The 21,402-nt window shown below is 32.3% G+C and overlaps 1 protein-coding gene across 1 annotated transcript in view; it reads left to right on the top strand.

Moving 5' to 3' along the window:
• Nucleotides 1-981: 981 nt before the first annotated feature.
• The window catches only part of LOC124362525 (dolichyl-phosphate beta-glucosyltransferase-like), a 26,362-nt gene continuing 5,941 nt past the window's right edge, over nucleotides 982-21,402 (top strand). Inside the window, exons 1-6 of the mRNA XM_046817108.1 lie at nucleotides 982-1,245; nucleotides 5,758-5,932; nucleotides 6,109-6,317; nucleotides 12,153-12,261; nucleotides 14,751-14,994; nucleotides 19,930-20,015. Coding sequence (XP_046673064.1) covers nucleotides 1,183-1,245; nucleotides 5,758-5,932; nucleotides 6,109-6,317; nucleotides 12,153-12,261; nucleotides 14,751-14,994; nucleotides 19,930-20,015 — 886 coding nt within the window. The 5' untranslated portion in view covers nucleotides 982-1,182. The remainder of the gene's footprint in view (nucleotides 1,246-5,757; nucleotides 5,933-6,108; nucleotides 6,318-12,152; nucleotides 12,262-14,750; nucleotides 14,995-19,929; nucleotides 20,016-21,402) is intronic.

Genomic DNA, 21,402 nt, shown 5'->3' with positions numbered 1-21,402 from the left:
CAGGAGTTACACCATCGAAAATAAGAAAAAGCACAAGCGTGTATGAAAGAAGACATTGTTTTCCTCACACCTTCCAAGTACTAATAATAATTTCTTATGTATGGACTTATGGCAGACTTTTAAAAGAAAACCAACGAAGTCGTATGGAAAATAATTAGTTACCATTTTCTGACTAACACAGTGGTCAATGATTTTACCATTTTCTACTGCAAGACACATTGAAATTCTTCACAATGAGTAAGATTTCTAATTGCATTCATAATTTCTGGCTTAAGAAGTATAATGAAGAAGAATGCCAGCTGAGAGAACAAATCCGTATAAAATAAATGTCCTTAATGTAATAGTTTAATTTGCTAAAGCAGTAATATGTAAATCAGAACAATGTCTCGCAGATATGCATGATATCTTACACACGAATCCCAACACCGATCAAAATGGGCGTATTCCATCTGTCAAGTGGCTTTGTTCCCAATCAAAGTGAAACTATTACAAATCTTAATTATAAAAACTAGATTAGGTGTCATTATTTCTTATATTGTATGTGCTTTATATATGTATGTAGATTTTTGTGTATGATATGGATGAGAAAAAACCTTTTAAAAGTGTAATATTAAAAAATATTTTATTTTAAAAAATATAAATTTGTAAGCTACAATTGTTTTTCGTGTCAATTTTTAATATATATATTTTTTAAATCATAATATTTTTTAATTTTGCACAATACTTCTACAATTTTCAAAATGTTGTAAAACCCCTAACAATATTATAAAAGCAAATTTAAAAAACGTATAAAATAATCCTTATTATTTTGAGTATGCTAATGAAGATTACAATCCAAATTTAATACATTTTCTCACGTGGAAAATTCGTTATATTTTAATGGTTATCTAAACCACAATTTTTACTTTATTGGTCTATGTAATATATATATATGACCGATACAAACAGCTGATGAAGCCTACTCAAAAGTCATCTGTCAAGTCACTTCATCCGTGGACTGTGGACGCTGCGTCATATCCCCTCCCAATTTTGTTTACGTTAGTTTTGGTTCCTATTGGAATTATTAATTTTTTATGCTAACATAACCTTCTAAGTTGGGCCCTACGTGGCTAGAATTCAAACTTACGTGACTATAAACATACTCTGAGTCAGCAGTAGTTATATTTATTGCATTTTTTTGCAATGGAAGAACTGTTGATTTGGTTTACAGTCCTTTTAGGATTCCTGATTTTATCATTTATTATTGTAAGTAGGCTTAACATCAGCTAATGTATATTTACTAGATATAAGAACAATTTAAACTTCTATGTGTACCACTTAGGTATTCCTATTTAGTATTCTCAATACGTTATAGCCAAATCCCAGGACAAAGATATATATTTTTACTCATAATGTTAAATATTATGTAGTCTAGCCTATAAGTGATACAGAGAGGATAATTTTTTTTAAATTAATGTCTGAGACCGTGACAGGTGTTGAAAAGACGAAATAGTAAAAAATATTTAAAGTGACGGGTAGACTTTAATAAGCGGCCTCCACTCGTTATTTGACTGTTTTTATCGAAAGGTTCGACGTTTTTATTATAAGGAATAATTCGGTATTACAATTTATTTAACTTAGCGTATAATTCTAATTAGTTATAGTAATTTTAATGTAAACAATAAACAAGAAGTAACTAATATTTTGAGAATTTGAAAATGGCGATGAATATGAGGAAATTTCACAAGTGACAAAATATGTTTAAGTGTTAAACAATGTAACATTAATTTAAATATTTAAAATATGTACATCAGGTAGTTAAAACTTAAAATCTTAAAACTATGAAACAAAAGTTAAAATTTAATGTTGGTTAAAGTTAATAAGATAAATTACAAACTTTTAGAACTAGTATCACATGCCAAATATTCATTCTTAGAGTAAAATGTCTTTTCTTTAAGGCATTTGCTTACATCTCTTTTAACCCTATTTATATATACAATCCTCCTTTTGGTAAACTGGGATTTTTACAGGGGATGGCCCCTACCCTCAACCTTACTCATCCCAAATATGTTGTCACTCCGAAAGTTAGTGCAAAGGTCTGTTAAGGTCTAAATGCAATTAGAGGTTTCTGAAGTTCTTGTCCTAAAAAAACACAAGAATAAGATATAGCAGACATTGTTGGGATGCATTTTCATTTTGTTATACCTTAAAATGAGACATATCCCATAATTCTAAGTCCAAAAATAAGGGCATAAGAGTATTTGAAGTTTAACATTGCTCTTATGAGTTAAAACCAAGTTGGTTCACTACTACTGGCTCTTAAATGAAACCCATGTTTTAAATAGACATCTAAGGAATGTCTGAAAAAAATGAAAGTGGTGTCTACATGCTTTTAACTGTTATTTTGCCTATGCTGCTATTTATTTCTATTATTTGAGAGTTTAGGTTAGATTGATCTTGCTCTCTCAGGAATTTACAGCACGATAACATTAGTGTTACCAGTGCATTTTGTTAAGCGTACAAAATGTACCCTTAAAAAAATCCCTCGCAGTGATCAGGATGAATGTTATTTGTGCCAGCCTAGATTACAGCAAAATCTTGTTTTTAAAGGTTGCAAAGATTATTCTTGCTACTATCCAAGACACTTTCAACAGTAAAATCAGGGGAAACAAGTGAATTAACTTGAAATTTGTAACTCTTTTACTTGTCTTCCTTGAGAATCGGTGACTAAAAATGGATTACCCTTTTTTTACTTGAAGACATTTGTTTAGTTGAAACCTGAAAGTATTTTGACTAGAGATCAGCAAAGTGTTTGCTTCCTCTATAAATATTTTGGCTTGTTATAGTATTTTTACAAATGATTGAGTTTACTGAGTCTGATATATCATATAAATCAATTAAGTTTTCAGTGTGTTGTGGCAATACATCAACAGAATTTTAAAAGTATATTACTTGACTTGGTTGAAAACGGATAAAAACAATGCATAGAGGTGACACTCCCTTCTTAGATTTTTAAAATTTAACAGCAGAAACAGGATTTTTTTAGGCTTTTGAGAGGGTGGAGTATGAGAAGAAGGGTTGGGTGAAAGGAAAACCTCCACCTCCAACCTACTACAAGTCACGTTTTTATATTGTTATCAGCACTTGTGCAGATTGCTGACCCTGAGGTAGTCCAGCAAACCCAGGACAATGCAATGAACAACACATGTGAATGCTCAGTATTAGATCTGGCTCATTGAAGCCCCCTCTGTTTTTGTTGTGTAATGGAACCTTCAATGCAAGTATGGTGAGGAGTGGGTACGGACAAAATCAGTTGCATGTGGTGAAGTGTATTTACAGAAACCGGAGCTGTAATTAAAAAGTTATCAGAAGAGAATGTCAACAGACATTAGACATTATGCCTAGAAAAACCTACAAATTATTAAGACAACATAGTATTCCTTCAGTTGAGAACAACTGAGGTTTACAATCATATATGACCAACTGCATACAAAGTACAAATTTGCACACTAAATAGCCAAGAACAAGAGATCATAATTTATATCTTACTATGGTAGAAAAAAAATCATGAAAACAATGTTTTTTAATGTGGTTATTTATCGGTAGGTAACTTTTATGTCAGAGGTATCATTGGGACTCACACATAGATTGAATGTTTGGTATGGTTGTATGCTTGGCAATTTAAAATTTTTTTTACAAACACAATTGATGGGAAAGTTTTCTCTCATTTGGTCGACTTGTGAGTTGGAAAAAGGGTCTGTCTACTTTTGTGCAAGAGCACAAATCTTCATTTCATCTTCTGTGTGAAGTAAAGCATTTAATACTTGATTCTGCTACAGGTTAATTAAAATTGCAGAGTCTACTGTGCCTTGACAATCAAGAATCTGGATCTAACTCCCTCTGGGTTCATGAAAAAGACTAGTAAATGTGTAGAAAATTAAGGGCAAAGGATTATTCTTTTGGCAATTATCACTCCTAACTGGCTAGAACATAGAGAAAGGTTAAATAGTGATGGGACACATACTAGAGTAAATATTGTGATCTACTAAACAGTAAATAAATCTTAACAAAATTACATTTGAAAGTGGTATAAAAAATCTAAATTTGTGATTAAATTAACTTATTTAACCCCAAACCTCTGAGTTATTTCATAAATACCTTAAACTTATAACTGAATTATATTAATATTTTGCATAGTTTTTTTTAACAAGTAACTGTAAACAATACATTTTTTAGAAAAATACTCAATAAATACAGATATATTTGGTTATCATACTAATATAAAATCATATTTTTTACAATTTCAGGCTAAAAAAAACTCAAGAAATACATACATATATATATATATATATATATATATATATATGTATATGTGTATATATATATATATATATATGTATTTCTTGAGTTTTTTTAGCCTGAAAATATATATATTTTGTCAAAAAATATATATATATATATATATATATATTTGCTACTGTACTTAATATAAATTTAATATTTTGACAATTTTAGGCTAAAACCATGCAATAATTACCCATTAAGCAGGTAACATTCTGAGTTACCTGAAAATTATATGTTTGTTTTGAGTAACTGGCACAAAATTTAATGAAAATACCCAGTATGCTACACTTGTAATCATGTAGTCAGTAGTTGTTTTTCCTGAGGGAAAGAGACGATTGTCCCCGCACTTACTCCTATGAGGACCTTTGTTTGCGCCTCCCTTACTTATGTATCCTCAGAATCTGAAACTTTTACAGAAGCCGATCAGATGTGAGGGCTCCTGTTCTCTGATGTCCTTGGGGCTGAGGAGATATGTTCCTAGGAATTTTTTCCGAATTTTAGATATGGCAGGACAGTTTAGCCAAATATGCTCCACTGATTCCTCCGCTTCCCCGCAGAGTCTGCATTCGTCAGTCTGGCTAAGGCTCATCTTCATGTCAGCATCCCTATTATCATTCTTATAATCCCCTTACTCTGATCTAGGAGAGATGCCCACACTTTAGCTTAAGGTGCGATAAACAATTTTTATTGTCTTAATCCGGAAGAACTACTCCATTCAAGTATCTTGTCCTCTTTTCTCAATCTTTTACAAGAGCTTTGCTGTAGAAGAAAGCTATCCCGCAATCCGGCTCTGGCCCAACCATAAAGGATCCTTTTTTGGCCCTTTTTGGACACTACGTAAAAATGAACTTTGAAACTTTTTATTTTGTTATTGGTAATATGTTATTTATTTTATTTTTTTCTTACTGCTGCTCGATTTTTTAATTTATTTCTCGGGTATTAGTGTTTGTGTATATTAAATTTGTTTACCTATATTTTCATGATTTTGATTTGATTACTTTTTGACACAATTTTAAGATTTTATTTATTATTAGATCAAGTACAATATAATCTATTGGAAACACCAGCATCTCCAACTGATTGTAATGTATAGTACCAAGTTTCTTTTATAATGAAAAATGAACATAAGTGTGGCTCAGTAATACTGTGTTTAGGCTATGATATAAACAGTAGAAACAGTATATCTCTAATATTATGTGTTAAGATTGGCAACTTTATTATAAATTTTAATTAATTGTGCTTTTAATTTACATAATAAATATTTTAGTTTAATAAAATATTGACTTTCTTTGATCATGTCAAGATTGTGTAATATTCTTCTAGGTCTGTAGCTTAGATATCAAATGCATATACAATTTATAAAAATAAACTATTATTTCATTTGTGGTTGTAATCCATTATTTTGAAAACATTCATATTGGTGTTTTGTTCTAGATGTGTATTGTATTAATGAAGACCACAACACCATATCCTGTAGTAGAACGGGCAGAGGAGGAAAAATCTTTTCTGAATACAAATGAAGGACTGAGAATTCTGTTTCCATCCATTGAAGATCCATTTTCAGTTCTTCTCTCGGTTATTGTTCCTGCTTATGATGAAGAAAAAAGATGTAAGATGACTACATCTTATTTACAACTGAAACAGTTTTTTTCAATAAATCGATAACTTATAGGTTAAATACCATATCTAATTTAGACATTTATTGGATAATCATAGCATTTGGTGTTGTAATATGACAACACATGTGACTTATAAAACTGAATATATGGTGTAAATGTTGTCCAGTACCACCTATGTTGGATGAGTGTTTCGAGTTCCTAGAGGCGCGCAGACGAGACAGTGTGCGATTCACGTATGAAGTGATCGTAGTGAGTGATGGCAGCAAAGACCGCACAGTTGAGGTGGCACAACGCTACACAAGAGAATACGGTGCCAACCAGTGTCGTGTCTTGGACCTACGCACTAACCGTGGCAAGGGAGGTGCTGTCCGCCTGGTACTTTATTAAATTTACTTTCCTAACTTTATGTTTTTTTCTAACAATACATTATTTTGACCAACCTATTGAGGATTGCTGAAAAGGTTATGCTACTATTCTACTTTTTATATTACATCATAACAGTTTTAACGCTTTGAACCCCAGGCGACAAAATATCGTCGCCGAGAAAATATGCGAAGATCCCTGCTGCGACGATGTAACGTCGCCAATGAAGATGCGAGAATCCCCGGGCGACGTAATATCGTCGCCATGGTATTGCGTTTAATACATATTCATTTGAAACCGTAAAATACTTATTTTACGAGTATGAATACATATTTTTGAGTATTTTAGTAAAATACAAATTTTTTGTTAGTAATATAGTGTATTTAAAATAACATCTATTCTCAAAAAAAATATATTACTCTTTGTTGCTACAGCTGTATTTGTTTACAAAGCGGTCTAATGTTACGTATATTGTTTTTGTGCGTGTGAATTGAGTTAAATGTTGTAATTGAGGACTGTTTTCGTCACTTTTTCTTTAGTTTTAATCTTATAGTAATAATCAGTTCTGTGAACAATAAGTGACAACATTGTAAATCACCCGAGTGAATTGGACAGACAACTGGATGTTGACCTATCAGATGACGATTGGTTTGACGTCTCATCAATTTTCAGTGATGACACTGATGTTGATCCTACCTATAGGCCAACTATCTCGGACTCAGATGACAAAGAAATGCCATTTAGTCAGCTATCTACTTCTCGCGGTAACGCCGCCGCTAGGCCTACTCCGGACAATGACCAACCGGTCTCAGTGAGATCGCGGTTGCAAAATCTTTATCTTTAGAGATATCAATATAATTGTTTTTGTACATACATAAAACTAAATTTAGAAAAATAAAATGTGGGTGCCCATAGTAAAAATTTTTCTTATTTTTGAATTAACCCTTTAAGGACCAACCGTCAGATTTATCGCCGGCGGCGTACTATGCGAAAAGGACCAGTCGTCTGATTTATCGCCGGCGGCGTACTATGCAAAAAGGGACCAGCCGTCTGATTTATCGCCGGCAGACTTTTAATATTTTTTAAGAGATATTTAAATCTTCTATATGGAATAAATATACTATTTTTCTATTCCCTGTATGTTTCTTACTATGATATCAAATTTTAAACGTCTTTGGAATCATCAGCTTGGTGAAAAAAAATATTTTACGGCCATGTTGCATCTTAATGTTGTCAGGGTACTTTGGGATTATACCGACAACACCCAGACATGAATCGTTATTTGACATTTTGCTTCTACTGATTACTAGATTAGCATAGAACAATATGTCGTCAATATAAAACAGGAGTTGTCTTATTGCAAACCCCTCCACATCCTCAGACAGAGGTCAAAGTCGAGCGGTCTAGTAGATAGCGTGATTGCAGAGTCTCGCCGCCCGTTCAGCTGGTGCGTCGCTTTGTTGTACTTCCGTGTTTTACCCCTACATTTCTAAAACACAAAAATTCAACAAAAAACAAACATTACCAAACAAAAACTAAACTCTTTATTGAAAAAAAACACACAAAACTTGTTTTTATGTACCGTGCAAGAAACTTAAATAATCATGTGATGCCGTGCGGCCTGCCGTAATCGGGATTCTCGAGAAAGATAGATAACAGTGACAACAATACCGATCACAATACCTGGAAATGCTTGTTGATTGATGGAATGTTATTTATGTTACTCAACTACATCGTTTTATAACGTTCTAAGTTCATTGAAAAAAGTTTAAGCGTTGGGGGCATATAACGGAATCTGACCCCATTAACAATTGATAATCGTTGTAAGTTTGTAATTTTGTAATTAAAGAGTTGTTTTTTTCGTTGTATCATGTTTGTTTCTATAAATGTATATTTTTGTGTTCTTCATAATGGTGTGGTCGGTATAATCCCAAAGTACCGAATAATATCCTTAGTAGCTTGTAAGGTTTTGTATGTTAGGCTAATGCTGAAAAGTGTGTTTTAACCAGTGTTACAAAAAAATTTAATTCATTTACAAACTATTTATTTTTTATTCCAGGGCTTTCAAATTTTGTACAGTTTATAGAGAATTATATGTAGAACTAATAAATACCATCTCCCACTGATAATTTATTCTTATTTCTGGTAGTTATTGAAGATCAAACTCAATTTTTTAAATTTTTTTATTTTTTTTTATTTGATAAACATATAAATCGAATTGTTTTTTTGCTATATAATGACTTAAATTTATTTTTTCACAATGAACAATTTAATTATAAACATTTTAAGCCTAAAAACAAATCTGTACAGTAATTAGTTCTCAAGATATGATTTTTCTCCCAAACACTTGAAAAAAGACACATTTTTAATATGCACATTAAAAGCATTTGGAGCATGGCCAGAAAAACGCAAAAATTTTCTTTGCACATGTCAAATTTTGGTCTGGTCCTAAAAGGGTTAAAAAATCTTAAAATCTATTTTTTTACCTAAAACCTATAAACATATATTTTAAAGTTATTTTAATGTTGTTAAACAAATTTTATACTTCAGACTAAACTTTTTCTGTGTACACAATTTCATTCTGGACATTTTGGTGTGTAATACAAGACAATAGCACAAAAAATAGCAAAAATATTAATTTTTTACGAACAGTATGCAATACAGCTGTTTCTGCTCCGGGGATTCTCTGTAGTTCTTAGGTCAAATGGTTTTGGTACGTTTTTCTCACCATCAATATTTTGGTCTGGGGTTCAAAGGGTTAACTCATAAAATAGGTTGAGTGAATTTATTAGACGGCACATAGCAATAATTTACATTTAGCTGTCATAAATTTCCAACAGCAGTAATATGCTCAAGTTTGAGTGTAGTATATTATCTGATGTATACAATTTGTGTAACTCATTTGTTGATGTGAATGTTGAATTTGGCACCAATGCACCTTCCTCTTACATAAATGTAATTTGTTGGTGTCCTTAGTTGTACATGAACATGTTAGTGACTAATTCATAACTGTTGTTTACTATTTGTGACATATCATTACCGTTCAGCCGGCTTGCTGTGATAAAGAAATGTTTTGTATCCGTTATGATGCATATATACAAAAATTGCTCCTTTTGGAGGAGATTTCCCACTTTCCCCTCATGGCTAATTCACACAATGTCTATCATCATACCAGTTTTGTTTTATCTTCCTTATGAAAGAAGCAAGTACCTCAGATCTAAAGAATAAAAAACTCGAGCCTTATACTCGTTTTATATTTGTACTTCCATTTTATGTCTAATTTTTATCAGTATTCTTGGATTTGCATATGTGAAATAATATATCAAGTTATTGTAGTTGAGTTGTTACATTAGGTGTTAGTGTTTTGTTTGTCACTTGTAAACACAAAGTAAGGATGAAAGTTTTAAGTAAGGATACAAAACAGGAAAGCTTTTTGTTTGCTTGAGAAAATGGTTTAGAGTTCTGTGAGGAAGGGTAAGACAAGTCTCCAGTGTAAAGCAAAAGTTTTAAAAATACGACAGTCACAATAAAGATGGCTAGTGTTGGAAATCCTTTTAAATAATCCATTGTCAATAATAAACTAACAAAGAAACGTTGCTTATTGTTACACAAGTACAGTCTGTTGCTTACAAGTTATCAGATCTATTTATTTATTGTCAGAACACATAAACGTATAACAATGTCGGATGTGAAAACATTAAGTTATGCATTTATATTGATATAATTAATCTTGTAATAAGCTGAATGAAAATATAAAATACTAGCAGTTACCAGTGGCTTTGCACGCAATTTAGTACGTTTTGCACCTATATGAGCACTTCTGGTTCGAATGAATTATATTTCTGACGCCAATTTTGAGTGTTCGTTCTTCCCACATTGAAGGAAATGTGTTAAAAAGTGTATATTTATGGTCATTGTAATTTACTTCTATGTTAGTATTTATTGTTCCATAGCTGATTTTGCCTCTTTCCTGATCAAGAAAATACATACTCAGCTCTTAGAAGCCTAATTTTGTCAAAGACAACCAATTTAGGTTTCATAACATTCTTTGAATGTAAAGTAAATGTTAGACTACATTGTCTCATATCTGCACTGCTAGCAGTTACACGAAATTTAGTACGTGTTGCATGTGTATGTTTGAGTGAATTATATTTCCGATGCCAATTTTAAGTTTGCGTTATTGCCACGATCAAGTAGTTTATATTTGTAACTATTGTACTTTACTTTGTTCTTAATATGTTTTGTTCCATACTTGATGTTGCCTTGTTTCCCGATCAAGAAAATATATAAGATGAAAGAAGTCTATTTCTCTCAAAATTGAACTAAGATGGGTTTTAAATCAGTCTTTAAATTTATAGTAAAAGTTAGATAGTAACACTCAGTTAAAATTTACCCCTGTTTATTTTTTCCATAAATTTTCCAATAAAATCCAGCTAAAATAATATATGGAAAACATCTTTTTACTATAAAATGTATAAACAAAGTAACCCTTCAAAAGTCATGAATAGTTTTTATCTGATTTCCAAATCATTTACATTTTTTCATATTTAACGAAATAACCTAGATGTGTAAACCAATATCTTTTCTTCAATTATATAAAACTTATGTAAATATATTAATCAAAACTTTGAATATTTTCTCTAACTAGATAAATTAGTTTTAGATTATGCCTACTACAATGCATATAGATAAACGCTTCTATTTTATGTAAATAAATGATTTTGGTAACTTAAGTCAATCCAACTGGTATTAGTAAAAAGGTTGTATGATCTATCTACTCTGAAGCCTGAATTTGGCTTGTAAAGGGAAACCATGCAGAATACTAAATACTTACAGGCTTGTAATGTTATTCATGTTGCAATTATTTACGTACACATAATGTTGTTGTGAGGTTGTGTCTAAAGCATCGTAGTGCACACAGTTGTGCACCTGATGAGACAATGAGAATACCTCTTCACCCTTTTTTTTTGTAGTCTGAGTGTCTCTGATGTTGAAATGATGTAAAGAGTTCATTTTAAGCTTCTTTATTGCAGACTTTTTGGATCTCTTCAGACGAATATGACCCCAGATTCCAGGAGTCAAGTCTGTAACAGAGCTAGATTAGGTGTCTGACTTCATTTCATTACTCAGTGTATTTGAAAATAAAGAATATTAGTATTTATTTATATTTGGTTATTCAGAAATAAACTCAACATTCTGCCTACCAGTTCAGTGAGGACCAGGTTCTCCATAATTTTTACTCTGTGTACAATTCACGTAACCTGGTTTGCAGGTACATAGAGCTGACACTCATTAAAAAAAAAAGTGTTAGCTTGTAGAGTGAGGTTATTCCTTATTTAATTTGAATAGCACATTCATATGTATAATAACTTAAGGGAAACGGAATTAGGGTATATACAAGTATATCCATAGATCGTATTTGCCATAGAATAACGTATTTGCATATGTCAGTGTATTTTGTGATTATAAATATGAAATATAATGGCCAAGTGACAGATCAATAAAGGTACGAGAATTATTATAGGTAATTGTGGCTCAAACCTAAGCCCCCACTATGTTTCACCTGATTACAATTTAACTAGCCATTTTTTTGTATATGTGTTATTTTTGGACATTAATGAGGATAAAATTAGGTTTCCAGGCCTTGATTTTTAAAACATTTGTTAAGTTTAGACATTCCAAAACTAGCCTCTACCCACTCCTCAACAACCCACTGGATCACCCATTGTTATGACCTATGTGTCGTTAAAATGTCCTACATTATACTAATAGCAAGTGTAGTCAAGAATCTACTTTTAAACAATAACAAATTAACATGTATGTGAAATAAACCTGACATTGTTGCAGGGAATGCAGTCAGCAAGAGGAGCAGTGCTCTTGTTTGCTGACGCTGACGGGGCAACCAAGTTCTCCGATCTTACCAAACTTGAGGAAAGTCTAAAAGAACTTGTTAAAGGTATAAAAATATATGGCTCAATAATCGAATTATAAACAAAGAACTTAAATTATTTAAAATGAAGTCATTGATACAAAACATATTTTTAATATTCAAAGTGATGCTTCCATCGCCCCTACACCTTACTGATTTTTCCACTGACCAGTGACACATAAAGAATAGAACTCTCGAAAACAAATCTAGCAAAACAGCCGTACGGCTTAAGCTTGTAACACTTGATTAATAAAGTTAAGCCTTACTAAAAGCATGTTGAGTGTGAGTATGTCATACTGTGACACACTGCATAATTCATAAAGTTCTTTAAGAAATTGCTAATCTTGTTTTTGAAAAGATCTATATTGTTGAAAGTGTTTGTGATCCCATTGTATCTAATTATTGGATATTACTTTCTGATGAATTGGGATAATATAATATAAACTGATCTCTCGTGTGAAAGATATAACCCAGCAATTTCATACTTATATTTTCCTGTGATAGGTAACATCCATGCAGAAATAATACTGTTTTGACGTATTGTCTATAAACCTGTTTCATCACCTCTTATGACATGTTTCAGTTGTTCTACATTGTTGTTGATTTTATTTAGTAACGCTGAACAACTTCCATTCAACACTGAAATTAATCAATTTTTTAATAAATTTTACTGCATTACATTTCGAACCCATTGAAAACTTTCATGACATAAGACAATTAATATTTCAATATCATAAGTGCTTCTCTGATTGTGGTTCAGAGATCGTCCATAACAATTCCTTTCATTTTTAAGTACACTGTTTACCAAGACTATGGACATTTTAATTTGCCATGGTTATATGTTCTAATTGAAATGTATACTCTTCCTCAGGAGTCAAAAATCCTAAGACAAAATTAAGCATACCCGCCACAATATCAACCAGGTTTATAACCTCAGTAACTGAATTTATAAAATATTTGTTTGACATTGCAGGATGAATGTAATATTTTGTAGAGATATTTATAGAGATAGATACAGAATTATTTCTTGCAGTCTTAGATTATTACTACTTTTTTAAGTGAAAATTACTAGCAACATTGTAATACTTGTTTACAGGGAGTGTTTCAACAGCTTGTTATCATGTGTATACTAGACTGAGATAGCTTTTGCACAACCTTTTGCATCACTGTAGTATGTATTATTTTAACAGCAATATTGTAAGGTTATATCAATAATCAGATATATAATATTTAAAACAATTTATTCATGTCTTTTGTAAACATCAACAGTATGTTCAAGATGTATGGGTTCAAGAAAGTGTATTAATAATTACTAAGGACCTGACTGGGCTTTCTTAAAATCGTGTTGTGATGACACTTGATAGAAAGGTTGTCCTAGAAACTTGAAACCATTTAACCTTATAAGCAGTACGAGTCACAATTGCAACACATTTGAGCCTTGCCAAAATGATAGTGATTGAGCGCTGCTAGAGCAAAATCGTAAGAGAGCTATATGCACACTGAAGATATCATGTCAGTATGGTTGTATAGTCTAAGGCGCTACTCTTGGGTGTGGGAGTTGGCCTTTGGATTCATGAGTTCAATTTCTACACCTGGTGTTAGGGTTTTTTTGCAGTCTGGTGAATACTGATGAGTCACTGGTTTTTTATAAAGCTGGTAGGAGGGTCCACCTTAAATTAAGATGGTTGTGGCTTAGATGGAAGTTGGCCTTTACTATAAAAAAAACCACTTTATTTGTGTTATTTTAGGTTTTTAAAGAAATTATAGTTAAATCATAACCATAATAGTAGTTTTTTAAGAATTTAAAAACTATTTTAACCATACCTATCATATTTAGAAAAATTACCAGCAGTTAGAGAGTCGAGAACAGCCTATTGTTTTCTTATTTATTCAAGTCACCACTACAATTTTCACCCAGCACTGAGTATGAACGTAAAAATGCACACTGGGTGTCTCAAAAGTCCCACCCACCTTAATTTTTTAACTGTTGAGAATTTTCAAATCTTATTACTTATTATTACCTTCACTTCTCCAAAATGGGGTAGGTATTAACTCAAAAGATCTAACCGGAATGACCCATTGAGTGATACATCAAGGGCCTTGTTGAGACAAATACAATGACACCAAGAAATCATTTTCTGATCACTCTGACCAAAATGAGTAGTGTTTGAAAAAAGATGAAATTATAATTACAATAGGACGCTGTGTTGGGTAGAGCCAAAAGAAACATTCCTAACCTCATTACTCTTGTGTTAACAGAAGTAGCAGCGCTATCTGGATCACTCTTGTAAAGTGGTGTTGCTTACCCTATTACTTTTGTCTTTCCAAAAGTAGCATAGCTTCTCACAATATTTGCATGCTACCAAAAGTAGCATTGCTTCACCTACTATGTCCGGACTATCAAAGATAGCGTAGTTCCCTCATTATTGTCATGATATTAAAAATTGTATGTTGCAGTATGAGTATGTCTGCTTCTAGGACATGTAGATTGACTGAAAGAATGAATTTGTCTGCAGGAGATTACCTGGTGGAGGCGGAGAGGATATCAAATGAAGTGGCGTTGGTGTGTGGTTCTCGAGCACATTTGGAGCAGGAAGCTATTGCCACTCGCTCACTGTTCCGCACGTTACTGATGCATGGTTTCCATCTGCTTGTGTGGTTACTGTGTGTACGCTCAGTACGTGACACTCAATGTGGTTTCAAACTACTCACCCGTGAAGCCACTCGTCTCTGCTTTAGGAGTCTTCATGTTGAACGATGGTAATTATGTTTATGGAATTTTTTGGTGTTTAACAACCCCACAAAGGTGTTGTACGGTTAAAATTGTGTAGTGCACATAATTGTTTTTATTGAATGAGTGTTAGCGAAGTCTATTACTTGAGAGAATGAAATATATTATTTCTTTCTCTCTGTCTGCATTATATATAAAAAATAAACTGACCTTTAGACTTGAAATTTTACTTGAATTTCTATACAAGGAACATTAAGTTCAGTGATGGTACATGTCTCATCCGTGTGCTTTGGCTGAGCGTCATTGAAGCATATTATTTAGTAAGCTGGCACAATTTCTCTTTTGCCTGCTGGGGCATGTAAAAAGCTCATGTCTGTCTGATTGTGTGCCTGTCTTTTTGTCTGCTGGACATCTCAAGTGTGAAATACATATCATGAGATCAATGTGAGTTGCTTATTTGTAATTGTATTGTCTATTTAAGTACAAACATTTTTAGAGTTTAAAGATTTTATCATGATACCAATATTGACCGTCATTATTTGTAAATTTTGTATTCACCATATATCGCTTTAAAACTACTGGCTATGGAGAAACTTTACACCAGTTAGTTATTGGTGATATTTGATAAGTTTGAACTAGAGTATTCTACTTAACAAACCACTTTCTATTTTGGATGGAAAGCTATAACTTTTATTAGCGTGAATCTAGCTATATTGAACTAATTGTTAAGAATCGTTTGAGCTAAAATACGCAATGGAATTTCCTGCTTTTCCTAATGTTCTTATTTCTTACAATAAAAGGTTTTTGGTATAAATTTGGCAGTCCTTCAAGTGAACAAGGTTTGCGTCAATAAATTAAAAATTTCAAGTGATCCCATAAGAAGAATTCCTATGGTGATAGATCTGGTGAGCGTACAGGCCAATATAGATCACTAAAATGTGAAATCACATGTTCAGAAAACATTTCTCTTACAACTTTCATAGATGCAGTACTCATTATGTTTCACATTAAACTCACTACGAAAGCTTCATTGAACAGTTTTGACTAATTCATTCGATTTTAAATACTGTTCAACAGTTCACAGCGCCATTGCTACTAAAACTGGATGCTTTAGTTTACATAATGGCGTCGCTCTACGATCACTGACAGCTCCCCTCCACTGATACTACACTACTAAAATCCATGTGTTCTTTTTGTGTCATCCTCTCCTTGTGTATGTCACCATCAGCACCTTAGTTTGGTGATTGGTATGACATTTTTCAATTTTTATAGAAATCATTTGGGTATGGCTACCCTATATATAGGCTTCTTTCTCCCCTCCCTTGGATTTGGATTGGCTGATGTTCGTGATAGAGTGGTTCATTGTCAGATATATTTGATGATAATCCACTTTATGACACTAATCAACCCGTAACTAGTAGTACTGGCCGATTTCTGACACAAATTATATATTTCTAGGTGCTATTATGGAATGAATTGATAATTTTCTTCATATTTTGATAAAAGTTTGTTCAATTATTTTCTAACAATATATTTGTAGATTATTCTATAATTATAAACAATAGGTCTCCTATATGTAAATTATTTTTATTTTCAAGGTACATTGTAACAAAACCAAAATTTTTGGAAAATTCCACTTATACAGAAATATTTATGAAATGAATTTAAAAAATGCCTTTATGAAAGAGGCGGATTTAGGGCTATCAAGCCCTGTTTAACAAAATTGCTTAACCTATAAAAAGTTAAATTAACTTACAAAAAAATCTACATATTTAAATGAATTCAAAACTTAAAATACGTTAGAGAAAGTTTATATATATTGTAATAAATATAAGAAAAATGCAAAACAAGAAGACATTCAATCATTCTATAACACACACACCGACTGACCACATGACCACAACAAGCAGCACCACCCGTCACCCCCACAGACCCCCAGCAGCAAGCCCCTAAACAACATCCAAGTGTGCACGTCCTCAATACATCTAATATCATCGGGAGAGCATTCCAAAGGCAACAAGCTTGAACAGTAAAGGACCTATTAAAAATTGTTGATCGATGAATCGGAATTGATAGTAATGTGGCTCCCATTCTTGCAGATTGATCAAACTAATATCAGAGGTAAAGTTGAAATGATCAGACAGATAAACAGGATATTTGGTTTTGATAATTAAATGTAGAATATAAAGTATGTGGAATTTATGTAGTTGGTGAAGTTTCATGAATGACAATTGCTGAAAATATTGTGTAACATGCTCATGTCTGAGATTAATAATACATCTAATACAGTAGTTCTGAGCACACTATAGTCTGTCAGATTGCAATCAAATTGTGGTAGTATAAGAGTCTTAATGAGCATCACCTTAATATTGAATGGCAGATATAAGGCAAACCGCTTCAAACCGTGGATGCCAGCAAAGACTCTTCTGCACTTTATCGTGACTTGGTCAATCCATTTGAGATTTATATTCATTGTGAGTCTGAGATGGATAGTGATTTCAGTTTGTTTTGGTAATTTAGTTCACAACTGTTAAGTTTTGGTGTGGTGTCAAGATTAATTCGGTTTATAATTTGAGTTACAATTATGTTTGCATGCGTTTTGTTGTCATTTAGTTTTAGTCCTTGTTGTGTTGTCCTATAAAGTTAATTGCTTCAATATCCAAGTTGAGAAGTGACTCAAAAGTGACTAGTTCGTTTGGTAAACTGTGAATGTGTATTTCCAAATCGTCAGCATAAAGTGAAAATTTTAATGTGTTATAATTGAAGTGATGATGTTTAAGTGAGAATAAAAGTAGCCCAAGTACAGAGCCTTGTGGGACCTCCCGTTTAGTAGGTTTCCAGTCTGACATTTTATTCCCCTCCTTCACACATTGCTGACGTCCAGTAGGGTAAGACTCGACCCAATTAACAAAAGCATCGGAGAAACGATACTTCTTTAATTTTATAAGGAGGAGGGGGTGGTATATGCAGTCAAAGGCCTTGGAGAAGTCAAATAATATTAAAGTGGTCACTAGTATCTTGTCCATTGCCAATCGGATATCATCAGTAATCTTCAATAAGGCTGTAGTGGTACTGTGATTAGATCTGAATCCAGATTGGAATTTGTTCAGAATATTATTTTTATTAAGATAAGAAGAAAACTGTTAGTGGACTACTCTTTCAAGACATTTTGAGGGACACAAGAGAATGCTTATTGGGCATAGTTCAGAAGGAGTTTGAGGGTTAGATGTTTTCTTCAATGGGCGCATTTTCAAACATCTTGGGAACAAGAATTCAAATAACAATTGAAAATAATAACTATAATAGGCAGATTGGTAAGGTATTCTTCAGAAAGCGTAGAGGTATATTATCACCCCTCACCGCATTGCTGGTCATCCTCAAGCGTGTCAGCCTCACTCACATGTGCAGGCAAAATCTAACAGCCTGTTATTTCTATTATATACTAACACCAAAACTTTCGATGAATGCATTCACGTAATAATGCAAAATTGATGTTTCCAATTTTAGTGTGTTACACAGGTGCTAATGTTATGACATAATCATCTATTATATAATTTGATGTCTATTATGTTGTTATTAACAGTTTTCCACTAGAGCGCCTTGGCTGTATTACATTAGCTTTTTTACAAAGCAACAGCTGGTGACTTGCATTGTTTGATTATTTTCGTCCGTCAAAACACCTGAATTTCCTTAAAAATATGTACGTATATTTATAGTGTTTGTCATGTGAACTGTACATTTCTTAACAGCATAAAATTAGGGGTTAAATGTATATTTTTGGTTTTCTTTTTCTTTTACTCCGAGTTAGGTATAAAATGAAATTTGGAGATTCAGATAACAAAACACATTTTTCCCATAATTTTTCAAGCATTAAAAAATTATGTTGAAAGTAAAAAAGTAATAAATCATCAAAACTTGTTTCTCTGTTCTATTCTGAGAAAAATTATTTATATTATGTTGCATTTGAAACATTGGCTGTAGCTAAAATAAGCTTTAGAAACAAACATTACCAGGTACCCTAAAACACTGTGCCACTGCAGTATAAGTTTTTGTGCCATTCTAGGGTGAAATTATTGTGATTTCCCCTGGTACATTAATATATAATTTTCAGACATGTCAGCTTAGACACTTTTAGTTTAGCTGGATATTAACTTAATTTACATTGATGTTCTCTTTTGTCTCATTGTATACTGTTGAATTTCTTTATTTTCATAAATATTTAAAATTTCCTCTTAACCATTAGTATTGACTCAAGGGTATTGAAATTATTGAAAAAGTCCGTGGATATTCATGACACCAGCTGATTATTATGCTATCATTTGAAATTTTTATATAGTTAAAATGAAGTTTCATATGTACTACAGTTGGCGGTATTTAAACTATTGCTTACATTAATACTGTGGTCATACATTCAATAAAGAATCAATATCTAACTCAGAGTTAAAATAAATGAATTTGAAATTGAAACTATTTATTTGTGGTATAAAATTAGTGAAGAATATAACTGATCACTGTCTTAGATACCACAACAGCAAAATTGTAGAGTTTGGGTGGTTAAAGCCAACAATTGGAGTCAATTGAGATCAAATGCAAACTGTATCAACAGTGACACCGGAACCATTTCACCTTGTGTCGAGTGACAAGAAGAAATTGGTAGTGGTGGAGCTCAACCTTGGATTCCTGAAAATCTCTTTTTTAAAACTGAAATTGTGTTATTCATAATTTGTACAGAGTATTAAAATTTACTTTCACTTTAAACTGAGTGAGTTTCCAAAAAAAATGGATGTAAGCAATATAGTTTTAAAAATGCATCAAGAGTTCATTACTGAAAACAATTTTGGAACAATTTTGAGAGTATTTTGAAGATGTCCAAGCCAGCCATTCGTTTACCTCTAAGAAATAAATATTTTTGATTGATATTAGTAGATGTGAAATATTATTAGTTGGAGTGTGTATATGTGCAGGGCATTTGATGTGGAGTTGCTCTACTTGGCCGAGAGACTGAACATTCCGTTGAGCGAAGTTTGTGTAACCTGGACAGAAATAGATGGTGAGATGTTAGTTAGATGTTATTGTATTGGTTCAATTATTTAAATTTTAATACAGAAAAACAAAAATCATAAGTTACTGTTTTAATTTCAAACATTTTGAAATTATTTTTCTTTTGTTAATAATTATAAAGAATATAAACAAAGATAACTTACTAACTTGTAACCTTCATTCCATGATTATAAGGTGTCTATTATTTCTAACCCACCACAAGTATTAGATACTGTCAATAACTTGGTTTTTAACCATGGCTGTGGACTCACATCATCATATTTGTGAGATCTATGATCCTATTATTATGAATGGAATCTGACTAAAGCAGCCAACGACTGGTGCAATTGATTTGAATTTGAATATTTGTGAAGACCAAGTCATTTTGATTCATGATAACAATCCTCTACATGAAATGGCATTGTCTTATTCAAATGTCGGCCAATATTTTACAAAATTTTGTTTGAGAATAGGCGTGGAACAAGTCTTGCTGAATAATAAAAGTTTGCCTTAACAGTGATGCTTGATCTCACACTGCTGTACAAATCTGGAATTTGAATGATTTCTCAACTAGTAATCTATTCACCATGTAACATGGCCCTTTCTCTATAAACAATATAACAAAGAAAGTGAAAATGGATGTAAACTCATAGTTATCAGAACAAAAATGTTTCTTTCAATAAGAATTTCGGAATTTACTGTTTAAGACACAGAAATTGCCAGCACAAAAGTCATGTGAAAAAGCATGTAGAATCATAAAATAGATATATGTCAAACAAATGTTTTTGTAATATAAAAAAAATTTAATTACGTCTCTTGTATATTTCTAAACAGTCAATTATGATTATCCAAGATGGTTAAATGTCTTAAAAGTTGCTATCAAACACAATTGATTATTTATTTGTGGTTCAATTTGACATCTCAACAATTTTCTAAAAATCTCCAGCCTTATAAATGAAAAATAGGGTGATTAAGGAATTGTAAGCTGGGTACTAATACATAAAATGTTGACCCCTGTTCAATTCACCCAAGTTCCACAAAGAGATGGAGTAATCAAACCCTAAAGCCCCAGCATATTTCTGGTGGTAATTTTTCTAACCTGCTTAATTTCATATTGCAACCCCTCTGAAAATCAGTCATGATTTCCCTTAGCATCCAAGAGATTAGGTCCAAAATTAACCTAAAACTCCACACTCTGAGGTGACCAACACATGCTAGTGTATAACAAGAAAATGGTGTTACTGACTTCAAATTGACCTCAGCCTTAATGACGGGCTCTCTCGATACTGAGCCACCTTCCAACAGTTCTGCTCTTGTCCACTACACAGCCAGCACAGGATAAAGCCAACTCCATGGTATCACTTTTAGTATCAAAATGGTTACTTAACCCATTGAGT

Source organism: Homalodisca vitripennis, chromosome 5, assembly GCF_021130785.1.
Source record: "Homalodisca vitripennis isolate AUS2020 chromosome 5, UT_GWSS_2.1, whole genome shotgun sequence".
Taxonomy (NCBI): Eukaryota; Metazoa; Arthropoda; class Insecta; order Hemiptera; family Cicadellidae; genus Homalodisca; species Homalodisca vitripennis.
Note: the sequence above shows the minus strand (reverse complement) of the source record. Positions and strands in the feature narration are given on the sequence as shown.